Source organism: Colobus angolensis, unplaced genomic scaffold (assembly GCF_000951035.1).
Source record: "Colobus angolensis palliatus isolate OR3802 unplaced genomic scaffold, Cang.pa_1.0 Scaffold136, whole genome shotgun sequence".
Taxonomy (NCBI): domain Eukaryota; kingdom Metazoa; phylum Chordata; class Mammalia; order Primates; family Cercopithecidae; genus Colobus; species Colobus angolensis.
In genome coordinates this window covers 1,671,615-1,693,346 of record NW_012114444.1, presented here as the reverse complement: position 1 = coordinate 1,693,346, position 21,732 = coordinate 1,671,615, and the positions used below count along the sequence as shown (strand labels likewise).

General features: G+C 49.1%; 1 protein-coding gene across 3 annotated transcripts in view; it reads right to left on the bottom strand.

Annotated features, from left to right (window-relative positions):
* DIDO1 (death inducer-obliterator 1) overlaps window positions 1–21,732 on the bottom strand; it is a 71,011-nt gene that overhangs the window by 17,227 nt on the left and 32,052 nt on the right. For 2 of the 3 annotated variants that reach the window (XM_011934467.1, XM_011934468.1), the window contains exons 2-11: window positions 21,307–21,504; window positions 17,902–18,742; window positions 16,507–16,828; window positions 13,663–13,875; window positions 12,431–12,644; window positions 2,975–3,431; window positions 2,678–2,837; window positions 981–1,097; window positions 743–847; window positions 198–333 (exon numbers count right to left, since the gene is read on the bottom strand). In XM_011934467.1, coding sequence (XP_011789857.1) covers window positions 198–333; window positions 743–847; window positions 981–1,097; window positions 2,678–2,837; window positions 2,975–3,431; window positions 12,431–12,644; window positions 13,663–13,875; window positions 16,507–16,828; window positions 17,902–18,740 — 2,563 coding nt within the window. In that variant the 5' untranslated portion in view covers window positions 18,741–18,742; window positions 21,307–21,504. The remainder of the gene's footprint in view (window positions 1–197; window positions 334–742; window positions 848–980; window positions 1,098–2,677; window positions 2,838–2,974; window positions 3,432–12,430; window positions 12,645–13,662; window positions 13,876–16,506; window positions 16,829–17,901; window positions 18,743–21,306; window positions 21,505–21,732) is intronic. The other variant, XM_011934466.1, reaches the window with a different exon arrangement.

Below are 21,732 nucleotides of genomic sequence, written 5' to 3'. Positions count from 1 at the left end.
AAACCCAGCCCAGCCCGCACACGACTGTCTCACACAAAGCCGAAAGCAACGCTCTAAAGGCAGGGCGGGAATCATTCTGGCCTTTCTGCACGTTTAAGCTTGGCTTAAGTGTAGTTGCTTTTAGAAGGATTCAGTGATATTTAACAAAATCAAGTTTAGTCTCAGCTTCAAGGCTCCATCCCCCAAACTGTGCTCACCTGTGCAAATTTTACAGTTGAGATCGAAGAGGTGTGCGCGGTGCTGACTGGTGGTGTCTTTCAACATGCAGCTGAAGACATCCAGGAGCGGCGCTGTGTTCTTCTCAGGGACAGTACGTGCTGACTCTTGCTGTTCCTAAAAGAAAAACAAAAAAAGTGAGGTCATTTCTTCTCCAAACTCAGCTCCAAATTAACAACACCCAAGACAAGTGGTCTCATGGGATTGAGACCCACAGGGAGAAAAAAGGACCACCGAAAACAAGGACTGAGGAACGCCATAACGACACACACCGAAAACAAGGACTGAGGAACGCCATAACGACACACACCGAATACAAGGACTGAGGAACGCCACAATGACACACACCGAATACAAGGACTGGGGAACGCCACAATGACATACACCGAATACAAGGACTGAGGAACGCCACAATGACATACACCTGCTGTAAGCTCAGTGTCCTGCCCAGTAATTTAAGATAACCTCAAAACATGTGGGATGGATTGAGCTATCTTGGTGAACACAAAAGCACCCAAACGCTTACCTCTGAGTCTGACACTGGCGGAGAGTCCTCCAGATCGGGGATGGCCTCCTGCCTGGGGGCCGTCTTCTTGCTTTCATTGTGCAGTTTAGTTCTGGACTCCATCACCTGAAATGAAAAAGACACAACAGAGCCTAAGTCTTGTTTTCTAGGAGGAAAGCATTGCTCATGCGGCCGTCTATGAATTTGCTTCTGTTAAACTTGAGTCCCGGGTGCCTCCGCAGGTGCCCTCCGCACTCACAGATCTCGTCGGCCTCTCTTTCCACGTGGAAAGCTCTTTAGATACAAGTTCTTCTGGCTTCAGTCTCACAAGTTTTGCCAAAGAGATTTCCTCACGCAGAACACGATGGAAGAGTCCCTATAAACAAATATTTTTCATTTACTCATATACTATTCCTGTATCTGTCAATACAGAGAGCTTATGGAAAACAGAGCTGCCCAGAAGTTTAGCAGGCACAGGACAAACGCCCTCAGGGCCCACTTGCGTGTGGCACTGGGCAGGCCTAACTCCGCAAATGGCCCTGTGAGAGTGCGCCCTGGGTCATCCGTGCTGTGAGCAAATGGGGGCCCAGAGAGCACAAGTCATAAGGTTAAACAGTGGGTCTCACAGCCTGTGCTGCACTGGCTCTGCTAAAAAAACAACACACAACACCTGAGGAAAAACAATTATGTACACAAGGTGGACACAAGTCAAAAAGGTAGTGTCAGGGACAAAGGAAGGAAGAAATCATTTCTGTTTGTGGCTGTTTAATGGTGAGATGCAAAGTCAGGGTCTTTCAATATTCTAAAATTCTAAACAGGGAGGGGTTAGGAGGCCGATGGAGAGAGAACACCAGAAGGCTGTAAGCCTGGCGGTGAGAGGCCACCAGGCAGGCGGCCTATCCCTCCCAGCTGGAGTTTCTGTCCTTGTTGCATGGGTCGAGCACCACCCACCCCACAATGCAGTGAGGAAGGACTGACTCCACAACCTGGGCATAAGCAGCCCCTGCTCCAAGTGGTGAGAACTCACTAAAGCAGCCCAGACCGTCAGGCTCACTCAGCTGGTGAACAATATGAGAAAATAAGGTGGAAAAGGCTGTCTGAGGCCATAATCTGGACACCCTCATATGCTGGGACAAAGAATTGGACTTCAGCCGGGTGCAGTGGCTCACGCCTGTCATCCCAGCACTGTGGGAGGCTGAGACAGGAGAATCGCTTGAACCCAGGAGGCGGAGTTTGCAGTGAGCTGAGATCACGCCACTGCCCTCTAGCCTGGGAGACAGAGTGAGACTCCACCTGAAAAAACAAACAAACAAACAAAAAACCCCCAGGCCGGGCGCGGTGGCTCAAGCCTGTAATCCCCACACTTTGGGAGGCCGAGACGGGCGGATCACGAGGTCAGGAGATCGAGACCATCCTGGCTAACACGGTGAAACCCCGTCTCTACTAATAAATACAAAAAACTAGCCGGGCGACGTGGCGGGCGCCTGTAGTCCCAGCTACTCGGGAGGCTGAGGCAGGAGAATGGCGTGAACCCGGGAGGCGGAGCCTGCAGTGAGCGGAGATCCGGCCACTGCACTCCAGCCTGGGCCACAGAGCGAGACTCCGCCTCAAAAAAAAAAAAAAAAAGAATTGGACTTTATTTTGGAGCCAGTGAAGTGACTGGCTTATAATTTTACAGCAATGTTTAGAGGAGACTAATCTGGTGATAAAACGTGGACTTTCAGGGAAGCCAATAAGCAGACAGGACCCCAGTTAAGGCAGGGAAGGGAAGGGCCTTCCAGGACCCTCCACACCAACACGACAGTACACGGGCTGGCGAAAGGGTCACAAAGGAGAAGGAGATGTCTCAGCTTTCCTGGAAAGGACACAAACGTCTCAAAATACTGTTTGGTTTATCCCTTTAGCATCCAGTGAACACAACAGGAATACTCCAATGCACCGACACCAGGCACACACCTGATTTTTAGGGTCCTTCAGGTTGAACATGATGCTGCGGTATTTACTCTTGTAGCGATTATCTGTAACTTGAAACAAGTTAAACATCTCCTTCTCAATATGGAGGGCGATTTTTCCTACTTCGTTTTCTGTCATGATTAAGTCATCGCTGTCATTGACTCTGAACAGAATGAAAAAAGGAAGTACATAAGACACTTGCGTGTATTAAACTTTTTGAACAGTGAGGCCATCCTGCAGCCACACTCTAATGAAAGCCCTTCCATTTTAATGGGTAAGAAATTAAGCAGAACAGCCCACCTTTTCCACAAAATCTCTTTTAAGGAGCGTCTGATATTTTGCCGAATTTGTGAATTTGGCTGTGATGGGGCAGCACTCATAGCCCCTAGGCGTCCTGGGGCTGGTGAGGCCGTTGGAACAGAAGGTACCACTGGCTTCCTTACGGCTCCCATCAAGGCAGCAGAGCCGGGGAACTTCTTGGAGGCAGCTGCAGGTGCCGGTCCTGCCTGCCTGGCAACTGAAGCACCACTCGATGGGGTAGCGGAGAGCCATGGCCTCTTGGGGATGGTGCCCTTGAAACCTGAGGGTGGCTTTTTAACGGCTGGTGTGGCTGCTGCCACATTAGCAAAAGAAGATTTCTTTGGCACGAGGTTTCTAGGTGCAGGCTGCTTGCCCACCGCAGAGCCCGGAGGGGCTGTTTTCTTTGAGGCTGCTGTGGCTGCCGCTTTCTCCTCGGACCTCCTGTCTTCCTTCGTGGCTACAAAGGAGAACACAGGCGCTGAGTAAGGGAGGACACCACGGGGTGCTGTCACCTGACTCTAAACCTGTAAGTACCCACCTGGCATTACTGAATAGGATACACATAGAGAAAAGGATTTGTAAAATCTTAACATTCAGAGGAGTGTAAGGGAAGACCGCCAGCTGCATTTAGGACAGTGACTACCTTTTATTTTATTTTATTTTATTTTTTTGAGACGGAGTCTTGCTCTGTCGCCCAGGCTGGAGTGCAGTGGCCGGATCTCAGCTCACTATAAGCTCCGACTCCTGGGTTTACGCCATTCTCCTGCCTCAGCCTCCCGAGTAGCTGGGACTACAGGCGCCCGCCACGTCGCCCGGCTAGTTTTTTGTATTTTTTAGTAGAGACGGGGTTTCACCGTGTTAGCCAGGATAGTCTCGATCTCGGGACCTCGTGATCCGCCCGTCTCGGCCTCCCAAAGTGCTGGGATTACAGGCTTGAGCCACCGCGCCCGGCCTACATTTTATGTCAGAAAGAAAAATGCTTTATTACATCTTTTACCGTCAACCAGCAAACTCTAGTTATTAAAGGCTTGACTTGAGCACTAGCTAAGCTTCAAAACTGAAGGACCATCTCACATTATCAATTTTAAAAAGGCAGATTTAGAACAGCACATCATTAATTCAACTGCAAGCTTTTTTGTAAACTTCAGTGAAAAAGATCGTTTAGAAGGGTAAAACAGGTTCTCTTATCCTGGTGGGTGGGGTTGACACATCTCACTTCATTGTCCTTCCAGACTGGAGTCCATTGGAGGTTATGCCATTAATAAAAATAAGGAAAGCTGGCATACACCTGCACCACGGGAAGAGCAGCCACACCTTTACACGAAGAGAGAGAAGCTGAGAACGCAGCTGTGCTGTTACAGGAATGTTTCCATTCACAACCCTCACGCTGTAATTCCATTAAGTATTAATCCAAACAAGGATTATAATTAAAAGCTCAAAGAGGTCAAACTCCCTCAACTTGCACAGAAAGCCTTCTATGCCAGTGGAGAATCAATCACTTTATAACCCCGTGTGAGACTGTCAGAGCCCAAAGGCCCTCGAGCAGGGGACAGACGGCGTGGCAGTGGACAGGGCTCACTGGGGTGCACCGCAAGACAGGGCAGGGATCCAGCTAGTGGGACAAAGGAGTGAAGCGCCTGAGGAATAGGGGGCCCCCGTGAGGGCCCCAGGACAGCAGAGGCCGTCTCAGCTCCACGGGCAAGTGCCTGGGAGCTACCTTGGGTGATCAAGTAAACAAGGCCCCTCCTAGGGAAAGGCTTTTCCAACGATCTGTGCAGCAGCAAGCCTCCCAAACTCCCAAAGGCCTAACAGGAGAACGTGACAGATGCTCTCAAGAGCGCTTCAGTTTTATCCAGGGATTGAAAACAAAACCGCGCTCCCCCACCGTCGTCTTACTGACTGCTTTCAATAAATGAGGGAAGTCTGAAAGCTCAGGAGCCAAGACTCTACAAATAAGGCCTGATTCAACAGCCTGCCCCAGCTTGGTCCTGCAGGACGCCCTGCATGTGCTGCCAGGCTTGGCCATGTTGGCAGCGGGTGCCAGTCCTCCCCAGCAGCCAATCCATCAAACAGCAGCCTCACGGCTGTGAGTCTTCCCAACTTCCCAGATAAGTACAATTCCTTCCATGTTACAAAACTTGCAACAGTACGACATGGATCCAAAAAATGGTGTCACTGTTAACAGATACCCCGACTTCCAAACAATGGTGTCACTGTTAACATATATTCACCCCGACTTTCAAGATTTCCATGTGTTCTTTCCTAACCATCATTTTAATGGTAACTAAGTAAAGGCAAATCCTGTATTTTCATTTTTGAGCCCGTCGAACCTCATGGCCCCTGCCTACCCCGTGCTAGATGTGGTCCAGCCACAGGACGCCCTGCTTGGCAACACTGCCAGGCCCTGCCTCGCTCACCCACAACCGCACCCCAAAACACTCATTCCTGTTGGAGCTGGATCTTAAAAGTGCACTATAAAGCAATGGCAATGTCTAACAAAACAGGAACAAAGGTGACAGTTTTTATCTGTCCTGGAAACTCTGCTTTTAATTCTACATGTACTATTTCATCAGATCAGGTCTAAACACCAAAGTAGTCACTACCTTAGTGTTTGCAAATCTGTAACAACTCAGTTTAACTCAGACTTAGCTCACAGGTCTGCAGCATCTTGCCTGCAGGGTTCCAATAGGTCAGTCAGGTTAAATAAAAATCAGTGGAGGCCTTTTTTCTTGGGGGAAGCAGCGAGGGGGTGGGGTGGGGATGGAATGAAAAGGCACACAGGCAGGAAGCTGACACCAGGCAGGCACCCAGAATCAAGCCCTGGTCTCTAGAGGCGGCAAACACCTGCCAGGAAGCCAGCCATCATGATTCAAACTGAAACCTCAAACCAATTCAGTGCCTACACTAGAAAACTATGGAGTGTTTTAATATCACGTTTAAAGAACTCTAAAAAGCTGGCTTAAGGCATTTCCAGAAACCTCAACAAAATGCCTTGGCTGTCACACACAGAACACCTGTGTGCCGTGACCTGAACGGTATCTTTAGTGGTGTTTAATGTTCACCTTGTTTCAAGTTAGGGTTATATGCTAACTTTAAAAACATCAACTCCATTTCTCCAGATCGTAAGTGTTGGAATGAGATGTCTATGGCCACGCTCAGTATCTCTGCTCGGCTAACTAGAGTCCTGTCTCCCTCACTTAGGAAAAACCCAAGTTGAGACATGAATTTTAGGGCATTCCCAATACACAGGATTAAAATCACCCATTACTCGAGTGCGGACAGCAGATGAACGTAATTTATTTGAAAAGCAGGAGATACCTTTCCTTAACCATTGCTATTTTAGAAAATTAACTGCTCCCTTTCTAGAGGCAACTTTTGTCATCCCTCATCTGTGCTTTAAAGAGCATGGAAATGGGCAGTCAGGTGACTGAACGGCAGAACGTTCCAAGACGGGCCTCTGGGAGCAGTGTCCTGCAACACACAGAAAGCCCCATTCCTGCTCGGAAGGGACATGTTCCATCCAGCGACTGCTCCAGGGACCTGAGCACACAGCCATTCCACACCAGGTGGGACAGCACGGCTGGTGCTCAACTTGGGTCAGCTGCTGCCAAAATGGGGACAGAAACTCACTTTTTAGTAGAGCTAAAATTCGATTTGCAAGTTCATCCAAATTCACTTTGAACTATTATGGTGTACAGCATTAGAGAAGGACAAGCAGCAACTCCAAGCAACCTGGCAAAAAACCCACTGCAGAGAACCAGGGCCCTGTCAGGGTATGAGCCTCCCCTACACGCTGCTGGGTTCCCTGAGGGCAGCAGAGATGGTGACCTGGTCACACCACACAGCACTGATGCCTGAGAGCTAGGGGTTCCCTGCCCCTCCCCACACCTCTCTGCCCCTTGGTCGCAGCGCTGTCTCCTTTAGCTCCCATATTCTGGGGGCCTGCCTAAGCCACTGGCCCAGATGAAACTGTTGCTGCCGGCTCTGGGTTTCAGCCAAATGCAGAATGAAGCAGGTCGTCCTCGTGCACATGGATCAGCAGCACACTCTAATTGGCCAATTTCCCCAAGCAGAAGGCTGGCTGGTTTGGGTGCTACTGCACCGCTGGCCACTGGGTGGCACCTGGGCTTGAGCAGAGACGGGGAGGAGAAAATCAGGCCCCCACCGGAGGATGGTGCTATTCGGCTCCTCTCTGTAGAACCCATCCAATTGCCCCAGTGGAAGTTTTAGCAGGACAGGGATTAAAATATGGGGCAAGAGACCAAGTCTGCTCAGTTCTAGCCTGTCCAGAGGCCCACGTGTAAGCGACCTTATGTGCTGGATGGCTCCTCACAGGGAAAGGAACTGGTTGTAACAAAATCACTAAAACCCACCACTCGCCCTCGCTAGGTGTTCACGATGAAGTGGCCTGCCCTGTTACAGTGCTGCTGGCTGGTTTAGGGAAGCTGGGGCACTCAGACCTCCAACCGGCCTCCCGCGGTGTCCTGAATGCTGCCTATCACCGTCCGCTACAGCTCTAAGGGCTGTTCCTATGCTATGCACCTGAAAAGAGACTCGAGAGACACAGGGAAGGAACCGTGGAAGTAAATTCTGTAAACTGTGACGTCAGGCGTATCTCCAGCCCTCAGTGAGGCATGTGTACAACAAGGTTTTACACATTTTCCCGCTTTACCTGTTTCTTCACTACCAAGACTGCCCCCACTGGGAACAATCAAGGTGACAGTGGCAAGAGAAAATGTTCTGCTTTTCCTCTTCTCAACGTGCTAAAATGTGTTCCAATGAATTAGCCTCTTACCAGTAGTTACTAGCTTGCTTTCATGTTGGGGGGAAATGGTTAATTCCCTAATAAAGCAGGCAGACTACATCCCAGATGCTCCTCAGAGGAGACCATCACTACAGCCAGGACACCCTTGCAGGGTCCACAGCTAGACTGCCATGCTTTGGAATACTCAAAGCTTTCCCTGGTCAGTTTTCTTACTAATACCCACTATTTGAGTGCCTTCCAACTTAATGGAGAGGTAATTCTCCTTAAGAAACTCGTGTGAGGGCCACGTAGACAGACAGACGTTCCACTCAACTGCAATTTCAGTTGTGCCCAGCTGCACATGGTGTGTGCCTGGCTGCCAAACCCATCTGGGAGCAGAGCTGCTGCTCTTCCCAAGATCTCCCACACCAGTAATTTAACCTTCATCTAAATTGTTTACTACTTAAACCAACATGTTAGGGGCAGGTTAAATTAGTCCACAACCCTCCCCTGTAATCCCTCCAGTCCCAAAGGGCCATACTCAGTATAAGGCCCCTAGCTGACAGCACCAAGCAGGTCAGTTGAGGATAAAGTCAGTTACCTTACGCTCTTCTTGCCGAACTCTTCCAGGTTTGCGGCAAATGAAAGTTGCCACAACCTTCATTTAAGTAAGTGCAAAAATTCTTGTCAATCTTCTAAGTTACTTCTCTAACTTTTAGAAGCTAGGAATATAACATGTATGCTGATGTGTTAGCAGACAAAAAAAAAAAAAAAGAAACCCAGTATTATTCTACAACTTCATAGAAATCTACCTGAAACTTGGGTACCACATTGGAGGAATTGTAGCAGGTGCCTTCAGAGCTGACCTCTGCACTCTGTGACACCAATAATGCCAAGGCGGCTTTCCTGAGTATTCATCTTTAGACTATTAGAGTAGATCCATAGCTCCCAAAGGTCCTATGAAGGTCACTGAAGAGGTGGTGAATTCAAGGGGACCGATCCTGCTGGAAACTTCCATCCCTGCACCCCACCTGCCCAAGGTGGGTGAAGCGTAAGCACAAAGAGGGCAGCTGAGGGACCGACAGGGGCGCCACAGGACGGTGATGACGTGGGGCTTCACCGTGCAGGCTCACGGTTACGGAGGTGTGAAACCTTTCCCTGGTGTAATTTTTTCAACAGCAGGCTGCTTTTTAAGTTTATAAAAAGTAAAACACTTAAAAATACCAAAAGAATGTTACTACTGACAGCCCAAGAAACTTCCAGTTATAATGGATAACATAAAAAGCAACTCTCAAGCTATAGCTTTCTCAGTACAAATTCTGATTCTTCTAATTGGGAGGAAGAGATTGGTGGACACGTAGAGTCTGATGACTCTCCCAGCCTCATTTTATTGCCGCTGACAACTCTGGAGGAGACAGATAAAAAGAGCTCACGGGACCAGTGAACAAGCCACCCTCCTCTCCCGGCTTCAAATTCCTGCGAAACACTCTTAGGTTCTAGAATCCCCCATGTATTGTTTTATTATTGAAAACTGAAAATGGATCCTCTTAGGATTTCAGTGACATGTGCTTCTGGAGCTCACACCATGAGTTATCGTTGTGAACGGTGTTCTCCGTCCATTTCACGCCACCAGGGCCATCTCTGTGGCAGCACGTGGGAACAAGAGGCAGTGCTTCCACCTGGGCACCATGCTTAACACAGCATCTGGATTTGGGTTTACAAACTGGCAAGGTTTTCCATTTTAATTCCAACGGTTAGACGAAACGAACTGTAGAATCTGCTTTGCAGTCAAAATCTGTTCAGATCCTCAGTGTTTAAGTCACTTAATGAGTCATTTAGGGAGTCCAAAATACTAAATTACACCCATAAATACCAGAATTCCATCTCAAAATTCTGGTCAGTCAGGTACATCTCAGAAAAAAATTTCCAACTGACTTCATGCCTGGACAATAATGGGAGGTGAACAGTGGAAATAAAGAGAAAAAAAATGGAACAAGAATTTATAAAAACACAAAAGAAGTTATCATGATCTTATTTGAGAAGTTATGTGCCAAATGTTTAAGTAAGCTAAAGAAACTGTATATGTAAGAAACAATTTTTAAAAACAAATGGGAGGAACAAGTTGAGGCTGTGAAGGACCTACTGATACCTTAATGGGGGGCATAGCCTCCTTCCAGCAGCAGCAGAACGTCTGTGCACACGAGACCTCGCCTGTCGGACAGGAGCCCCCAGGTCAACCGAGTACCATGGGAAGGACAGGAGGGTGCCTAGGTGTACTCTGGGGAGCAGCAGTGGCAGCTCCACCCCGTGGGTCTTCTGATGGCATGTACGGTGAGGCAAGTGCGAATCAACTCATTAGACAGACCCACACCAGCCTCTCACTTCCAATCTCACCCCCTACCAGGGAGGGCCAACTCTGTGGCCAGCAAGGGAGGTAGGGCGGGGGCCTCAAAGGCGGACAGTGGTGGCAGGCTCCCCAGTACCTGTCGAACCTGCGAAAGTGCAGAGGTTGTTTAGGAGAGAGACAGAGACATGGTAGCTGCTCTCACCAATGCCTCTAACTCTGCTCCAATCAATCACCTTTTGGGAAGATGACATTTCCGGGATAACAAAACGAGCAGAAAGCTACTAGCTCAAAAGTGTGTCGTCCCCATTCACATCCTGTATAAATTCTGGAAATCCAACAATTTTAACTTGAGGTGATGTGTTGGGAAGGCTAACATTAGGCAATTTCCCCCACTTCCTGTCCCTGGAGCAAATCAGCTTCCCAGAGGAGCTGATGTGTGGCAAAGAAGGGAAGAAGGAGAAAAGGTCAGAGGACCCCGCGATGGGCAGAGCAGCAGCCTCCTGGTCGACCTCTCCCCACTCATAGTGCAGGAGGCAGGCAGAAAGCAATAACCCAGGGCCGAGCGCCCCTCATTTCCCCATCTTCCCACCAATGCTCCCTTCCCGCAATGTACTCGGACTCTTCCAGCTACACGTGTGGAGTCTCTGGCAGCTTTTCAATTCTGGTTGACACAGATGGAAATTAACCAAGCTGAAATTATCACTGTTCTATTGTAGAGGTGCTAGAATCTGATGAACATTTGAGACATTTGCTAGCATAAAATTCTCAGCTCAAACAATGTAAGGTATCTCAAGATTCATTATAATGCACCAATGACATGCATGGTTCAATTTATGTGCGGCTCAATTTCTTAGGTCTAGGCTGTTTACATGATCAAAACGAATGACATATTTTTCTTCTTTTATTCAGTTATTCATACTCAATAACTGCATATTTTTCGCCAGGCACAGTGGCTCACACCTGCAATTCCAGCACTTTGGGAGGCCGAGTTGGGCAGATCACAGGAGGCCGGGAGTTCAAGACCAGTCTGGCCAACATAGTGAAACCCCGTCTCTATTAAAAATACAAAAATTAGCCAGGCATGGTGTCAAGGGCCTATAATCTCAGCTACTTGGGAGGCTGAGGCAGGAGAATCATTTGAACCCGGAGGTGGAAGATGCAGTGAGCCGAGATCGCGCCACTGTACTCCAGCCTAGGCGACAGGGCAAGACTCTGTCTCTCTTTCTCTCTCTCTCTCACACACACACACACACACACACACACACAAGCGTATTTTTGTAAAGCACACCAGACCTAGCACAGGTCTGCCCACCTGCATAAGCGCCTTCCCTTAGGGAATCTGCTCAAAGTCTGACGACGGGGAAAGCAGGGCACTCTGTGATCGTCTCTGAATTGAGGCTATTTAACCTTTCAGTGCTTTTTTTAAAAAGCACAAAATGCACTACAGACAGAAGGCATTAAAGACTGAACTGAAAATAGTTTTATAGCAGAAAACTGAGAAACAAGAAAACATTAAAAGTTGCACCACAGAATCTGAGGTTTCAAAGATCTGTTTGAAATATCTCCGTCTCATTAATTCAAAATTTGGGGCAGGATATGATCTTAACACTCTAAACATTCGAGAGAGGAGGGCAAGAAAGCCAGTCACATGTAGAATACCAAGTCCAAGCCACGCGTCCTGCGGTCAGGACAGTGTTCTAGGTGTGAACTCACTTACCGTGGGGCCTATGAAGCAGGAGTGCATGGCCTTTGAAGTTCAAATGTGTTCATGCAGGTGTGTAGCATGTGAATCGGACATAAAAAAAAAAAAATCCCCTATCTGCCCAGTCAAAAATAAATGTACACCTGAAAAGCATACGTAAGTTGAGCATCAGATGCAACACGAACTTGCAAAGATTCCCACAACATAAAAAAGAAGTGAAGCTTTCATGTGCTGGCCGTGGATAATGTGGAAAAACTGAAGCGTATACCGCGCTGTCGTCAAACAACTGATGGTGCAGACAGGGGTGGATGTGGAGTGCCGGGCAGTGTGGCTATGCAATCAGACTGGCATGAAGAGAATACGAATACTTACCAGAGCCTGACAGTGAAAACAGATTAAAAAATCAATCATTAAGGTGAACGTTCACCAGTGAGGTTTGTACAGCTTTGGAAAACAGTGACAGGAAGTCCCGACAGACTAGGGATGGACACAGGGCAGCAGGAGGCATCCTGGACATGGGCTCTGCTTCCCGCTGATGGTGCAGCCGGTGTCTGTGATCAGCTTAACACACAGCTGCAACTCCCAGTCCTGGACAGGCCCAGGGGATGGCTATCCAGAAAGAACGGGAGGGGTCCAGGAGGCCAACCCCTAGGTGATACATACATTTATACAACAGTGACGGCGAGGGAGCAGCAGTCTTTTCTGGCTTTACTGCATTGTAATTGTGATCGCTCGCCCACGACGGCGTGCTGCTCTCACAAGCTGCTTCCTTCCCGAGTGCTTCACTCCGCGCAGGGACCACCACTGCCTTCTTCACTGTGGTCTCTTTTTTTTCTGGAGCTGGTCTCTTGTGCACAGAAGAGATTTTAATACCTGCCTGGATAATCAGTAAAATCCCCAATCATTAAGAAGGAAAGAAATTACACCTTCACTTCATTTCGCTGAGAAACGAAGGTGGGGACCCAACGTCTTCCTGAGGCCATCTGAAGACCCTGTGCCACCCTGCGCCTGCTTGGCAGCTGTTCAACACATTTGCGTATCCAGTGGGCCCGCAGTGTCCCCAGGCAAAACTGAGGACTTCAGCCACTTGCGCTCCATGAAGGGCGCCTGGCATGGAGTCACCTGCAACCCTGATGAGGTGCCAGGTGGCCAAGATGACAGGAGGAGAAGCCACTGGACAGGCTGCCAAGACAGGAGGAGTGCGGCAATGAACCAAATGAGCCAAACGAGTGGAAAGGCCTGCGCGGGAGGCTGTCCAGTGCCAAGGGTTCAAAAGGAACAGCCTTAAAAATTAAGTCATTCGAAGGCTAAGGAATCATTTGAAAATAATCAAGAAAACTCCTGAAACAGTGCTAGTTATGCTTTGCTGGTCACAAACATTAACAGGGGCAGTGACACAGCCACAGCCATCTGAGCCTCAGAAGGGGCCTTCAAGTCTAAGACAAGAGTCTGTGATTTCTGAACATCCTCGATTCTTTCCAAATCACATGGAGTACAAACATGAGACAATTCTGAGAGCCAGGTCTTAAATGAAGCCCACGGCCTTGCCCCAAACCCACCTCCCACTCCTGCCTGCCTGCAAGTCTACGCTTTACAAACTCCACCGGGTGGTTACCAACTCTTCTCGCAAGACAGCAGGGTGCGTCCTGGTCTTATGCCCCCTGGGCAGTGCCACTGTCAGCATTTGCTTTACTGCACTTGTATTAATTAACCCCTCAGCTAACGGGCAGAAAAGGGAAAACTGGTGGGAAGGTGGAAGACAAAGGTCAAGGCGACACCACGTGTGCACCACCTACACCTGCCACCCCCACGCGGTCGACAAACCGACAGGTCTGCAACAAATGCTCTGGCGCCCATGCGTCCACCGCCCGGGCGGCTGGTCCCGCTTCACTCACCTGAACACCACACTTCGGAAGACTGGGCTTCTCTGGCTTCATCTTCATCTTCTCTTTAGGCTTTGGCTTCTGTTCTTTACCTGAGCTTAGAAACTTCATTGTCGCTGCAGCATGTTTGAGGATACAGTCATTGCTGCAGTACACCGAGTCGGGCTGCGCCACCTGACAGCACCCGGGGCCAATACATTTTGAGGCACCAGGCGTCTCTATCACCTGCAGAGCGAAACAGATGACTTCAAACAATGTACTTGCCAATTTTAAGCAGTTAAGTGTGTGGCTTGTAAAATCACCACTCACAGGACCAAGGCCACAGTTTTAAAATGAGATACTAATAGTACTTTTAATATGAAGAAACATTTATTTTGTTGATTCAAGCTATGAAAATCCCTTTGCTCCAGGTCAGGCATTCACACTGTCACCGCCAGTCATGCCCTGCAGGGGGCAGGAGTCTGAGGAGACTCCTGTACTCCTGCCCTCGGTTAGGTGCACCCTCCCGAGGGTGGGCGGGGCCCATGGGACCTCACATCCACAAAGAGGCTCAGCTAGAGGACCCCCATGCAGGGCTTTTGCTCTAATTGGGATGACTGCAAAGTCAAATGGGTCAGACTTCATCAGGTAAAAACCCTTAAAAGAGGAACTGGGTCTTTTGTGAAGAGAGAAGACTTCAGAGCTGGTTCTGAAGTAAGCTTCCCTGCTTTGAGAGGGTTACCTGTAGCTAGGATCTGAGGGCAAGGTTGCCAAGTAAAATACAGGATGCCAATGAAATCTGAATGTCAGATAAACAATGAGTAATTTTTCAGTGTAATTATGCTCCCCAAGGCTGGGCGCGGTGGCTCACGCCTGTAATCCCAGCACTTTGGGAGGCCGAGGCGGGCGGATCATGAGGTCAGGAGATCGAGACCATCCTGGCTAACATGGTGAAACCCCGTCTCTACTAAAAATACAAAAAATTAGCCAGGCGTGGTGGTGGGCGCCTGTAGTCCCACCTACTTGGAAGGTTGAGGCAGGAGAATGGCGTGAACCCGGGAGGTGGAGCTTGCAGTGAGCCGAGATCGCGCCATTGCACTCCACCCTGGGGACAGAGTGAGACTCCGCCTCAAAAAAAAAAACAAACAAAAAAAGTGTGCCCCCCAAATTGCATGACACATACTTTTTTTTGTTTGAGACAGGGTCTTGCTCTGTTGCCCAGGCCGGAGAGCAGTGGCACAATCATAGCTCACTGCAGCCTTGATGTCCTGAGCTCAAGTGATCCTCCCACCTCAGCCTCCCCAGTAGCTGGGACTACAGGCACATACCACCACGCCCAGCTAATTATTGTTTTGTAGAGATGGGAGTCTCACTACATTGCCCAGGCTGGTCTTGAACTCTTGGCCTCAAGTGATCCTTCCATCCTGACTTCTCAAAGTGCTGGAATTACAGGTGTAAGCCACAGCACCCAGCCAGACACACGTCTAGTAAGAACAGTGTGAGGGGATCCCCCACCAAGGCTCTCGAGACCACAGCCCCCACCGCACCGTGACTGCAGTCCTGGAAGTCCTGAGCAGCAGGCCCAGCCTTCCCATGGAAACAGAGGCACACATGTGTACGCCTTCAAGCCAGGACTGCTGTCACTCACCACGCAGCAGGAGGAAACTCACGCACCACAGGCAGTGCGACTGCTGCTGTTTACAAAGTCTGTCTCGATGATCAGGCCTCGGCACACATGAACGTGTCCTTCACACACACATAAGCAAAACCTTATTTCTCAAATTAAATATTTAACAGAATCAGTTTTCCTCCACAGAATCTCAGTTTTACTGAGAATACAATTTAGGTTTGTGGAGGGTTATGTCAAGCACATTGACAATTAAAAAAAAAAATGTTGGGCGTGGTGGTGTGTGCTTGTAGTTCCAGCTACTTGGGAGGCTAAGGTGGGAGGATCACTCAAGCCCAGGAGATTGAGACTGCAGTGAGCTGGGACTGTGCCACCGAACTCCAGCCTGGGCAACAGAGCAAAGCCTCAACTGCAGAAAACACAGAATCAATACATTTAAAAATAAAGACATAAAATCACCGACTTTTCTCATGAATTCCCATTTCCATTCATCTCTGACCGCCTAGATGTGGTCCCTGACAGCGCTGCAGCATGAGCCTTCAGTCCTTCCATGCCTCCAGGGCACGCTCCTGTGTGCACAGCCCGGCCTTCCCACATCCTCTCCTTGCAGCTAACCCAGTGCAAGAGTGTGAAGGCAGAGATGCTTCTAGATACATCAATCTCCAATACCTGCCAGAGAACAGGCAGCCGGGTGGGGACAGGCCCGAGGCCCAGGACGCGGGAAGGCCCAGAGTGAAAACACACCAAGTCAGACCTGCCCTGTGGGGACTGGAATGGAGACTGCAAACACAAGACGGCATCAGAAGCTGACAGCGTGTGGGAAATGTCATAAACACCAGGGGGAGAGAATGAAGTCAACACAGCCGCAAGACAAACCACACTCTCAACACAAAACACCCCGAGGAGCCAGCACCAGAACCATGAGGAAGCCGGAGATGGCAGGTGACCCAGGAGCACTGCCACTCCCATGGTTCAGAAACAATTCCGCTAGTGCACACAAAACATACACGCAACAACCAAATCCTCAAAGATGGGCTGATTTCAAAAATTAAGTCATTAATAGTAGAGGAGGTTAGACGGGATAATAATAAAAATAGAAAGGCCTCACCCAGGTGGAGTGAGGCAGGAACCCAGGAGAGGCACTGCCCCACAAGGGTGCAGCTCCCGTCCTGGGAGGAATTCCTATCGAGAGCAAGAGCGAGGAAACCCACGAGGCCGACCGCGGAATGCTTGTCTCCGCAGACACTTACAGGTTGGAAGATCTTGAGTTTCTTCTTGCCACTTGGATTTGCAGCTTTCTCAATTCTACCCTTTATCCCTTGGTCTTCGCTAGACTTCTGCTCTATTGTTCCTATACTTGTACAATCGGTGCCATCAGCATCTCCAGGTCTCAATTTAGCTTCTTGCTGATCTGCAGTTTCTGAATTAGTCTCATCCTGCACTTGCAGAATGGTGCAGTTTGGGCAGATATAGTCTTCCCCATTCCTTTCCAAAAGCCTCCCTCGAGCCTCAGAAATGCCTACACAATCGCCATGAAACCACTCTTCACAGCGGTCACAGCAAATCATAAACCTGAAATTATAAAATAACGGTATTAGCAATGGGAAGTGACAAACACTTTTCAACATATTAATAAGCCAATTGGTTTTAACATTATGAAAAAATGCAAATATACAAAGTAAAGAATAAGAACGTCCTCATGCCTTTCCCTTAATTTTAACATTCAACCAAATTTGCTTCCCCGTTTTTTAAGAGTAGGGCATTTTAGGCTGGGCGCGGTGGCTCAAGCCTGTAATCCTAGCACTTTGGGAGGCCGAGACGTGCGGATCACGAGGTCAGGAGATCGAGACCATCCTGGCTAACACGGTGAAACCCCGTCTCTACTAAAAATACAAAAAACTAGCCGGGCGAGGTGGCGGGCGCCTGTAGTCCCAGCTACTCGGGAGGCTGAGGCAGGAGAATGGCGTAAACCCGGGAGGCGGAGCTTGCAGTGAGCTGAGATCCGGCCACTGCACTCCAGTCTGGGCGACAGAGCGAGACTCTGCCTCAAAAAAAAAAAGAGTAGGGCATTTTAGGAGCAAACTCTAAGGCATTCCACCACAGATACCTCAGTAAGTCTCCCCTCAAAACTGCGACAATGCCTTTATCCCAGCACCAAGCCAACAGGCTGCCTATCACCATCTGACATCCAGTCCTAGCAGAGATCTTTTGAGCTACCCCTATTGTTTGTACTAGGCCAGTTGCAGTCTGCACATGGCCCTCTGCTAAGACTCCCAAGGGACAGTTTAGAGGAGCGGTCTCAGACAGTCGCCCGAGTGACAAGACGCATTCTCCTCCGTGCCATCTACACAGAGCCACTGGCTGCATGTGGCTCACGTGACTGGGGTGGAGAGCTATTCATCTCCTCACGTGACTGGCAACAGTCATGCGTGGCTGGTGGCTACCAGGGTGGAGAGGTGGCTCTAGGAAGTCCTCAGCCACTCTGTGTCTCTTTTTTGACAATGACTTGTTCATCATTTCCAACTTAACAAATTGCTCATCCAGCCCAGCTTTGTAGCCCTTTAAAATGAAAACAAATGGAAAATTCTGTTTGCAACCCTGGGATTTCTGTGGGAGCCGAGGCAGCGTGCCCACACACGACCTACCTGTTGTTGTGAGGCTGGCGGCAAATGCAATATAGGGCATTGGGGTCATAACCCTCACATTCAGGCTTCGGTCTGCCCGAGTCTCCAGGCTCCTCATCTTTGACGTCCTGAGATGCCTTTCCCTCCAACTTACTCTCTCTATCATCTTTCCCAGCCTGGGACGCAGTCCCCTGATCATTCTCGGGCTCCTGCTTACTGGGCAGGACACCCTCCACAGTGTCACTGGCCTCGGAGCCCACAGTCTCAGCGGGACCCTCCTCCCGGCGCTTCTTCCGCAGGCGACTCTGGATCCCTTTCAGGGGTCTCTCGGTGGGCTCCTGTTCCCGCTTCCTGCGAAGGCGATTCTGAAGCTCTTTCAAGGTCAGGCCATCGCTGTCACTATCGGAAGTGTCATCATGGTCATCCCCTCCTTTCACCTTTTCAGAAGAGGATGGTCGTTCCTTCACAGGCGTGGAAGCAGACTGGGGGCCACTTCTGGCCTCAGAAGCACTTTCTACGCTGCCCTCGGAGGCTGTCTCAGCATCTGTGGCGGGACAGGACGTGGGCTCACCAGAATCCTCCAGGGAGACGGGCGCGCTCCTCCTGCCGCGGCGCCGCGCAATGGTCAGGAACTGCTCCACGCGCTCAGTGCGCTTGGGCTGCCTCCCACTGCGCCGCAGGGACAGGCCCAGCTGCTGTTGTGGGGGTGGCGGCTCCAGTGGGTCAGCCTCTGCATCCCCTGCACCCTCTCGCTTGGCGATAGTGGTCCTTCGAAAACCCCATGTTTTCCTGAACTCTTTGCTGGTGGGTTTGATGGCCTTAGGTGCCTCCTCGTTGCTCGGGTCACCTTTGTCATCCATACCTAGTGGAAAAGTGTAAGCACATCGTGACCAACCAACCACAGAACAAAAGATGACACTGCTGCCAAACACGTGCAAAGCAAGTCCTTCTGACCAGTGTTTCCTAATGTGCGCTATGTGAGATGATTCGTAAAGATAATTTTAATAAACAACTACTGTTTAGACAAAAATACAGCCAGCAAATCAAATGTACAATTTCATCATTTGCTTAGGAAAAGGCTTCACAAGCCAGCTAGCAGGGATAAATATGAAATAATGGACAGTACAGTGAGGTAGCTCAGAGGCGGCACGAGTTCCCCAGTACCTCTGCAGGCAGATGGGCTGCTCTGACCACAAGCACAGTGAAGACGACGCTGTGCCAGTTTGGACGTGGCCTGCAAGGGGACCCAAGTGTGTTCTGGACTTTGCAAGCATGCGCTGGCCACTACCATGCTGAAAAGAGGCTATGAAGAAGCTGAGTCCCGACTTTCAGCTCCCCAACCAGGGGCTGGGGCCAGGAAGGATGCTCTCACTATCTGGGACCCTGCGTGCCAGCCCTGCTGCCAAGGGAATGGCCCTCATTGACCCTCATGGAAACAACGTGAGAGAACTGCCCGACTCCCGACCCACAGACTGTGTCATATGAAACAAACCTTGTCTTAGTCTACTGAGCTTTGGAGATATTGTTAGCAGCAACAAACAACTGGGACACTTGGGAAATACGGTCAAGGCAATCACTTTATGAGACAGAGTCTTGCTCTGTCCCCAGGCTGGAGTGAGCCACCATGCCAGGCCAATACATTACTTTTCTGTATTCTTTTTCGCTTTCATTCTAATACATTATTAAAGAATCTTATTCGTGAAACTTTTAGTCTTGTTGAAATGATAAAAATCTGAAAAAGATAGTATATACTTTGAGAATTCTTTTCCAAGCTGTCCAAGTTTTAATTACATGTAAATGCTAATGATGTCTCTGATTTTATGCCATGTTCCATCCTGGGGGAAGGACAGGCATAAAATGAAAGCCTTAAAAAATATACAAAATGGGGCCGCGCCTGGTGGTTCAAGCCTATTATCCCAGCACTTTGGGAGGCCGAGGCAGGTGGATCACTGGAGGTCAGGAGTTCGAGACCAGCCTGGCCAAGATGCTGAAACCCCGTTCCTACTAAAAATACAAAAACGAGTCGGGCATGGTGGTGGGCGCCTGTAATCCCAGATACTTGGGAGGCTGAGGCAGGAGAATCGCTTGCACCCGGGAGGCAGAGGTTGCAGTAAGCCAAGATCACGCCACTGCACTCCAGCCTGGGCGGGTGACAGAGCAAAGACTCCGTCTCAAAAAAAAAAAAAAGAAAAGAAAAGAAAAAGAAAAAAGAAAAAAAATACAAAATGGAAAATTACTTGCAACCTGTGTTTTTTTTTGCTTCCCTCTAAATTCTGTCACTTCTCATTTTCCTGTGATGCTGCCTGGCCGTGGCCTCCATGCTCTGTAAACGTGACCCACACCCCCAGGTCACTCCACAGAAGCCTCAGAGATAAGGTACCCATCACTTCTCTGCTCGCCTGAGCTGACCCCGCTGTTAAAGGACACAGCTAAACCCGATCAGGGTGCCAGCAGCGACTCCAAGTCAGGGTGCAAACTCGAGGCTGCTGTGTGAGGAGTCAGGGTGCAAACTCGAGGCTGCTGTGTGGGGGGCACTTGTGTGGGGGGCACTAGAGACGGTGGGAAACAGAAAGGGGCTTCCTTCACCAGCCAGGTGACTCCAGGCAAGTCACAAGGAACTGCTCTGATCCAGGAGGCAACGGTGACCTCAAAGGTTAAGGGCAAAGCAGAGAATACTGCTTACAAATATATATGGTAGAGCAATTATTAAACCACATCAGTTAAAATGGCTTATTCATTCTCATTGGAAATTTTACATTTAGGGACAGTTCTTCTGCTTGTGCAAGCCAAAATATTTGCAAGAAATGTGACAGTCATCTCAAAAGAGGGTCAAGCCTGCGATTTCATGCAACACTTGGAGTTTCTATTGAAGATGGAGTTTGAAGGGCTCGCACTAGCCTTTGCCCAGAATGGCACAAAGCTGCAGTCCCCTCTGCCTCTGGGCCTATGAAGTTCCAACCCAGCTGAAAAGGGCTGGTGCCTCCATGCTGGTAGCTTTCTATGGGAAGAGCTCTTCCCATAGAATATACAAATGGGGCTGCGCCTGGTGGATTCTCATTAAATTCTGGATTCTCATTAAAGAGAGAACAGACTATTTGCATATGACTTATGCACAACCTCTCAAGTATTTAAATCACCTCTAGATTACATCATAGAAATAGCTGCTGTACTACACTGTTTCATAACATTTTTACTTTTTATTGTTATTTATTGTTTGCCCCCCAAATATTTTCAATCGGCAGCTGGTGGAATCCACAGATGCAGAATCTGCTGCTACAGAGACTGCTGATACAAATGGTCGAGTGTATTTCAAATAAATACGAGTACTACATTCCATCAGTTTCTTTACAAATGCCACTTTATAAATAGCAAACACGGACTCGTTCAGTTAAAATTTTGTTGCTACTGACAGTACTGATACCTTACCTGCTCCAACACTGAAAGCTTGGACACTTTTCCCTGAAATCCTAAATACAACCAAAAAACCCTGGCAGACGAAACCTCTTGGTCCAAGCAGACAGCCAGGCTCACAACACCACTGTTGTCAGCCACTGTTCACGAGTAACAGGCTTCGTATTTTCAACAACTCAGATTATCTAGAGGCTGTTCCCATGGAGTAAGCTCCTAAAAGAAAATAAGAAAATATTTTACATATCTTAAGTAAATTACGTACCAACAACAATTAAAAGAGAGCACTGAATTCTCGAGTAACCTATTATTTGAGTTATGCTGTGTGACCCACAAAGACAGCTAGGGGGTTGAAAACAAGCATGCGAGCGGTGTCCTTAAGGACTTCTACCCAGGAGAGTAGATGCTACCAACCCCCGAGAGAAAGGGGCTAGGGCAGCGCAA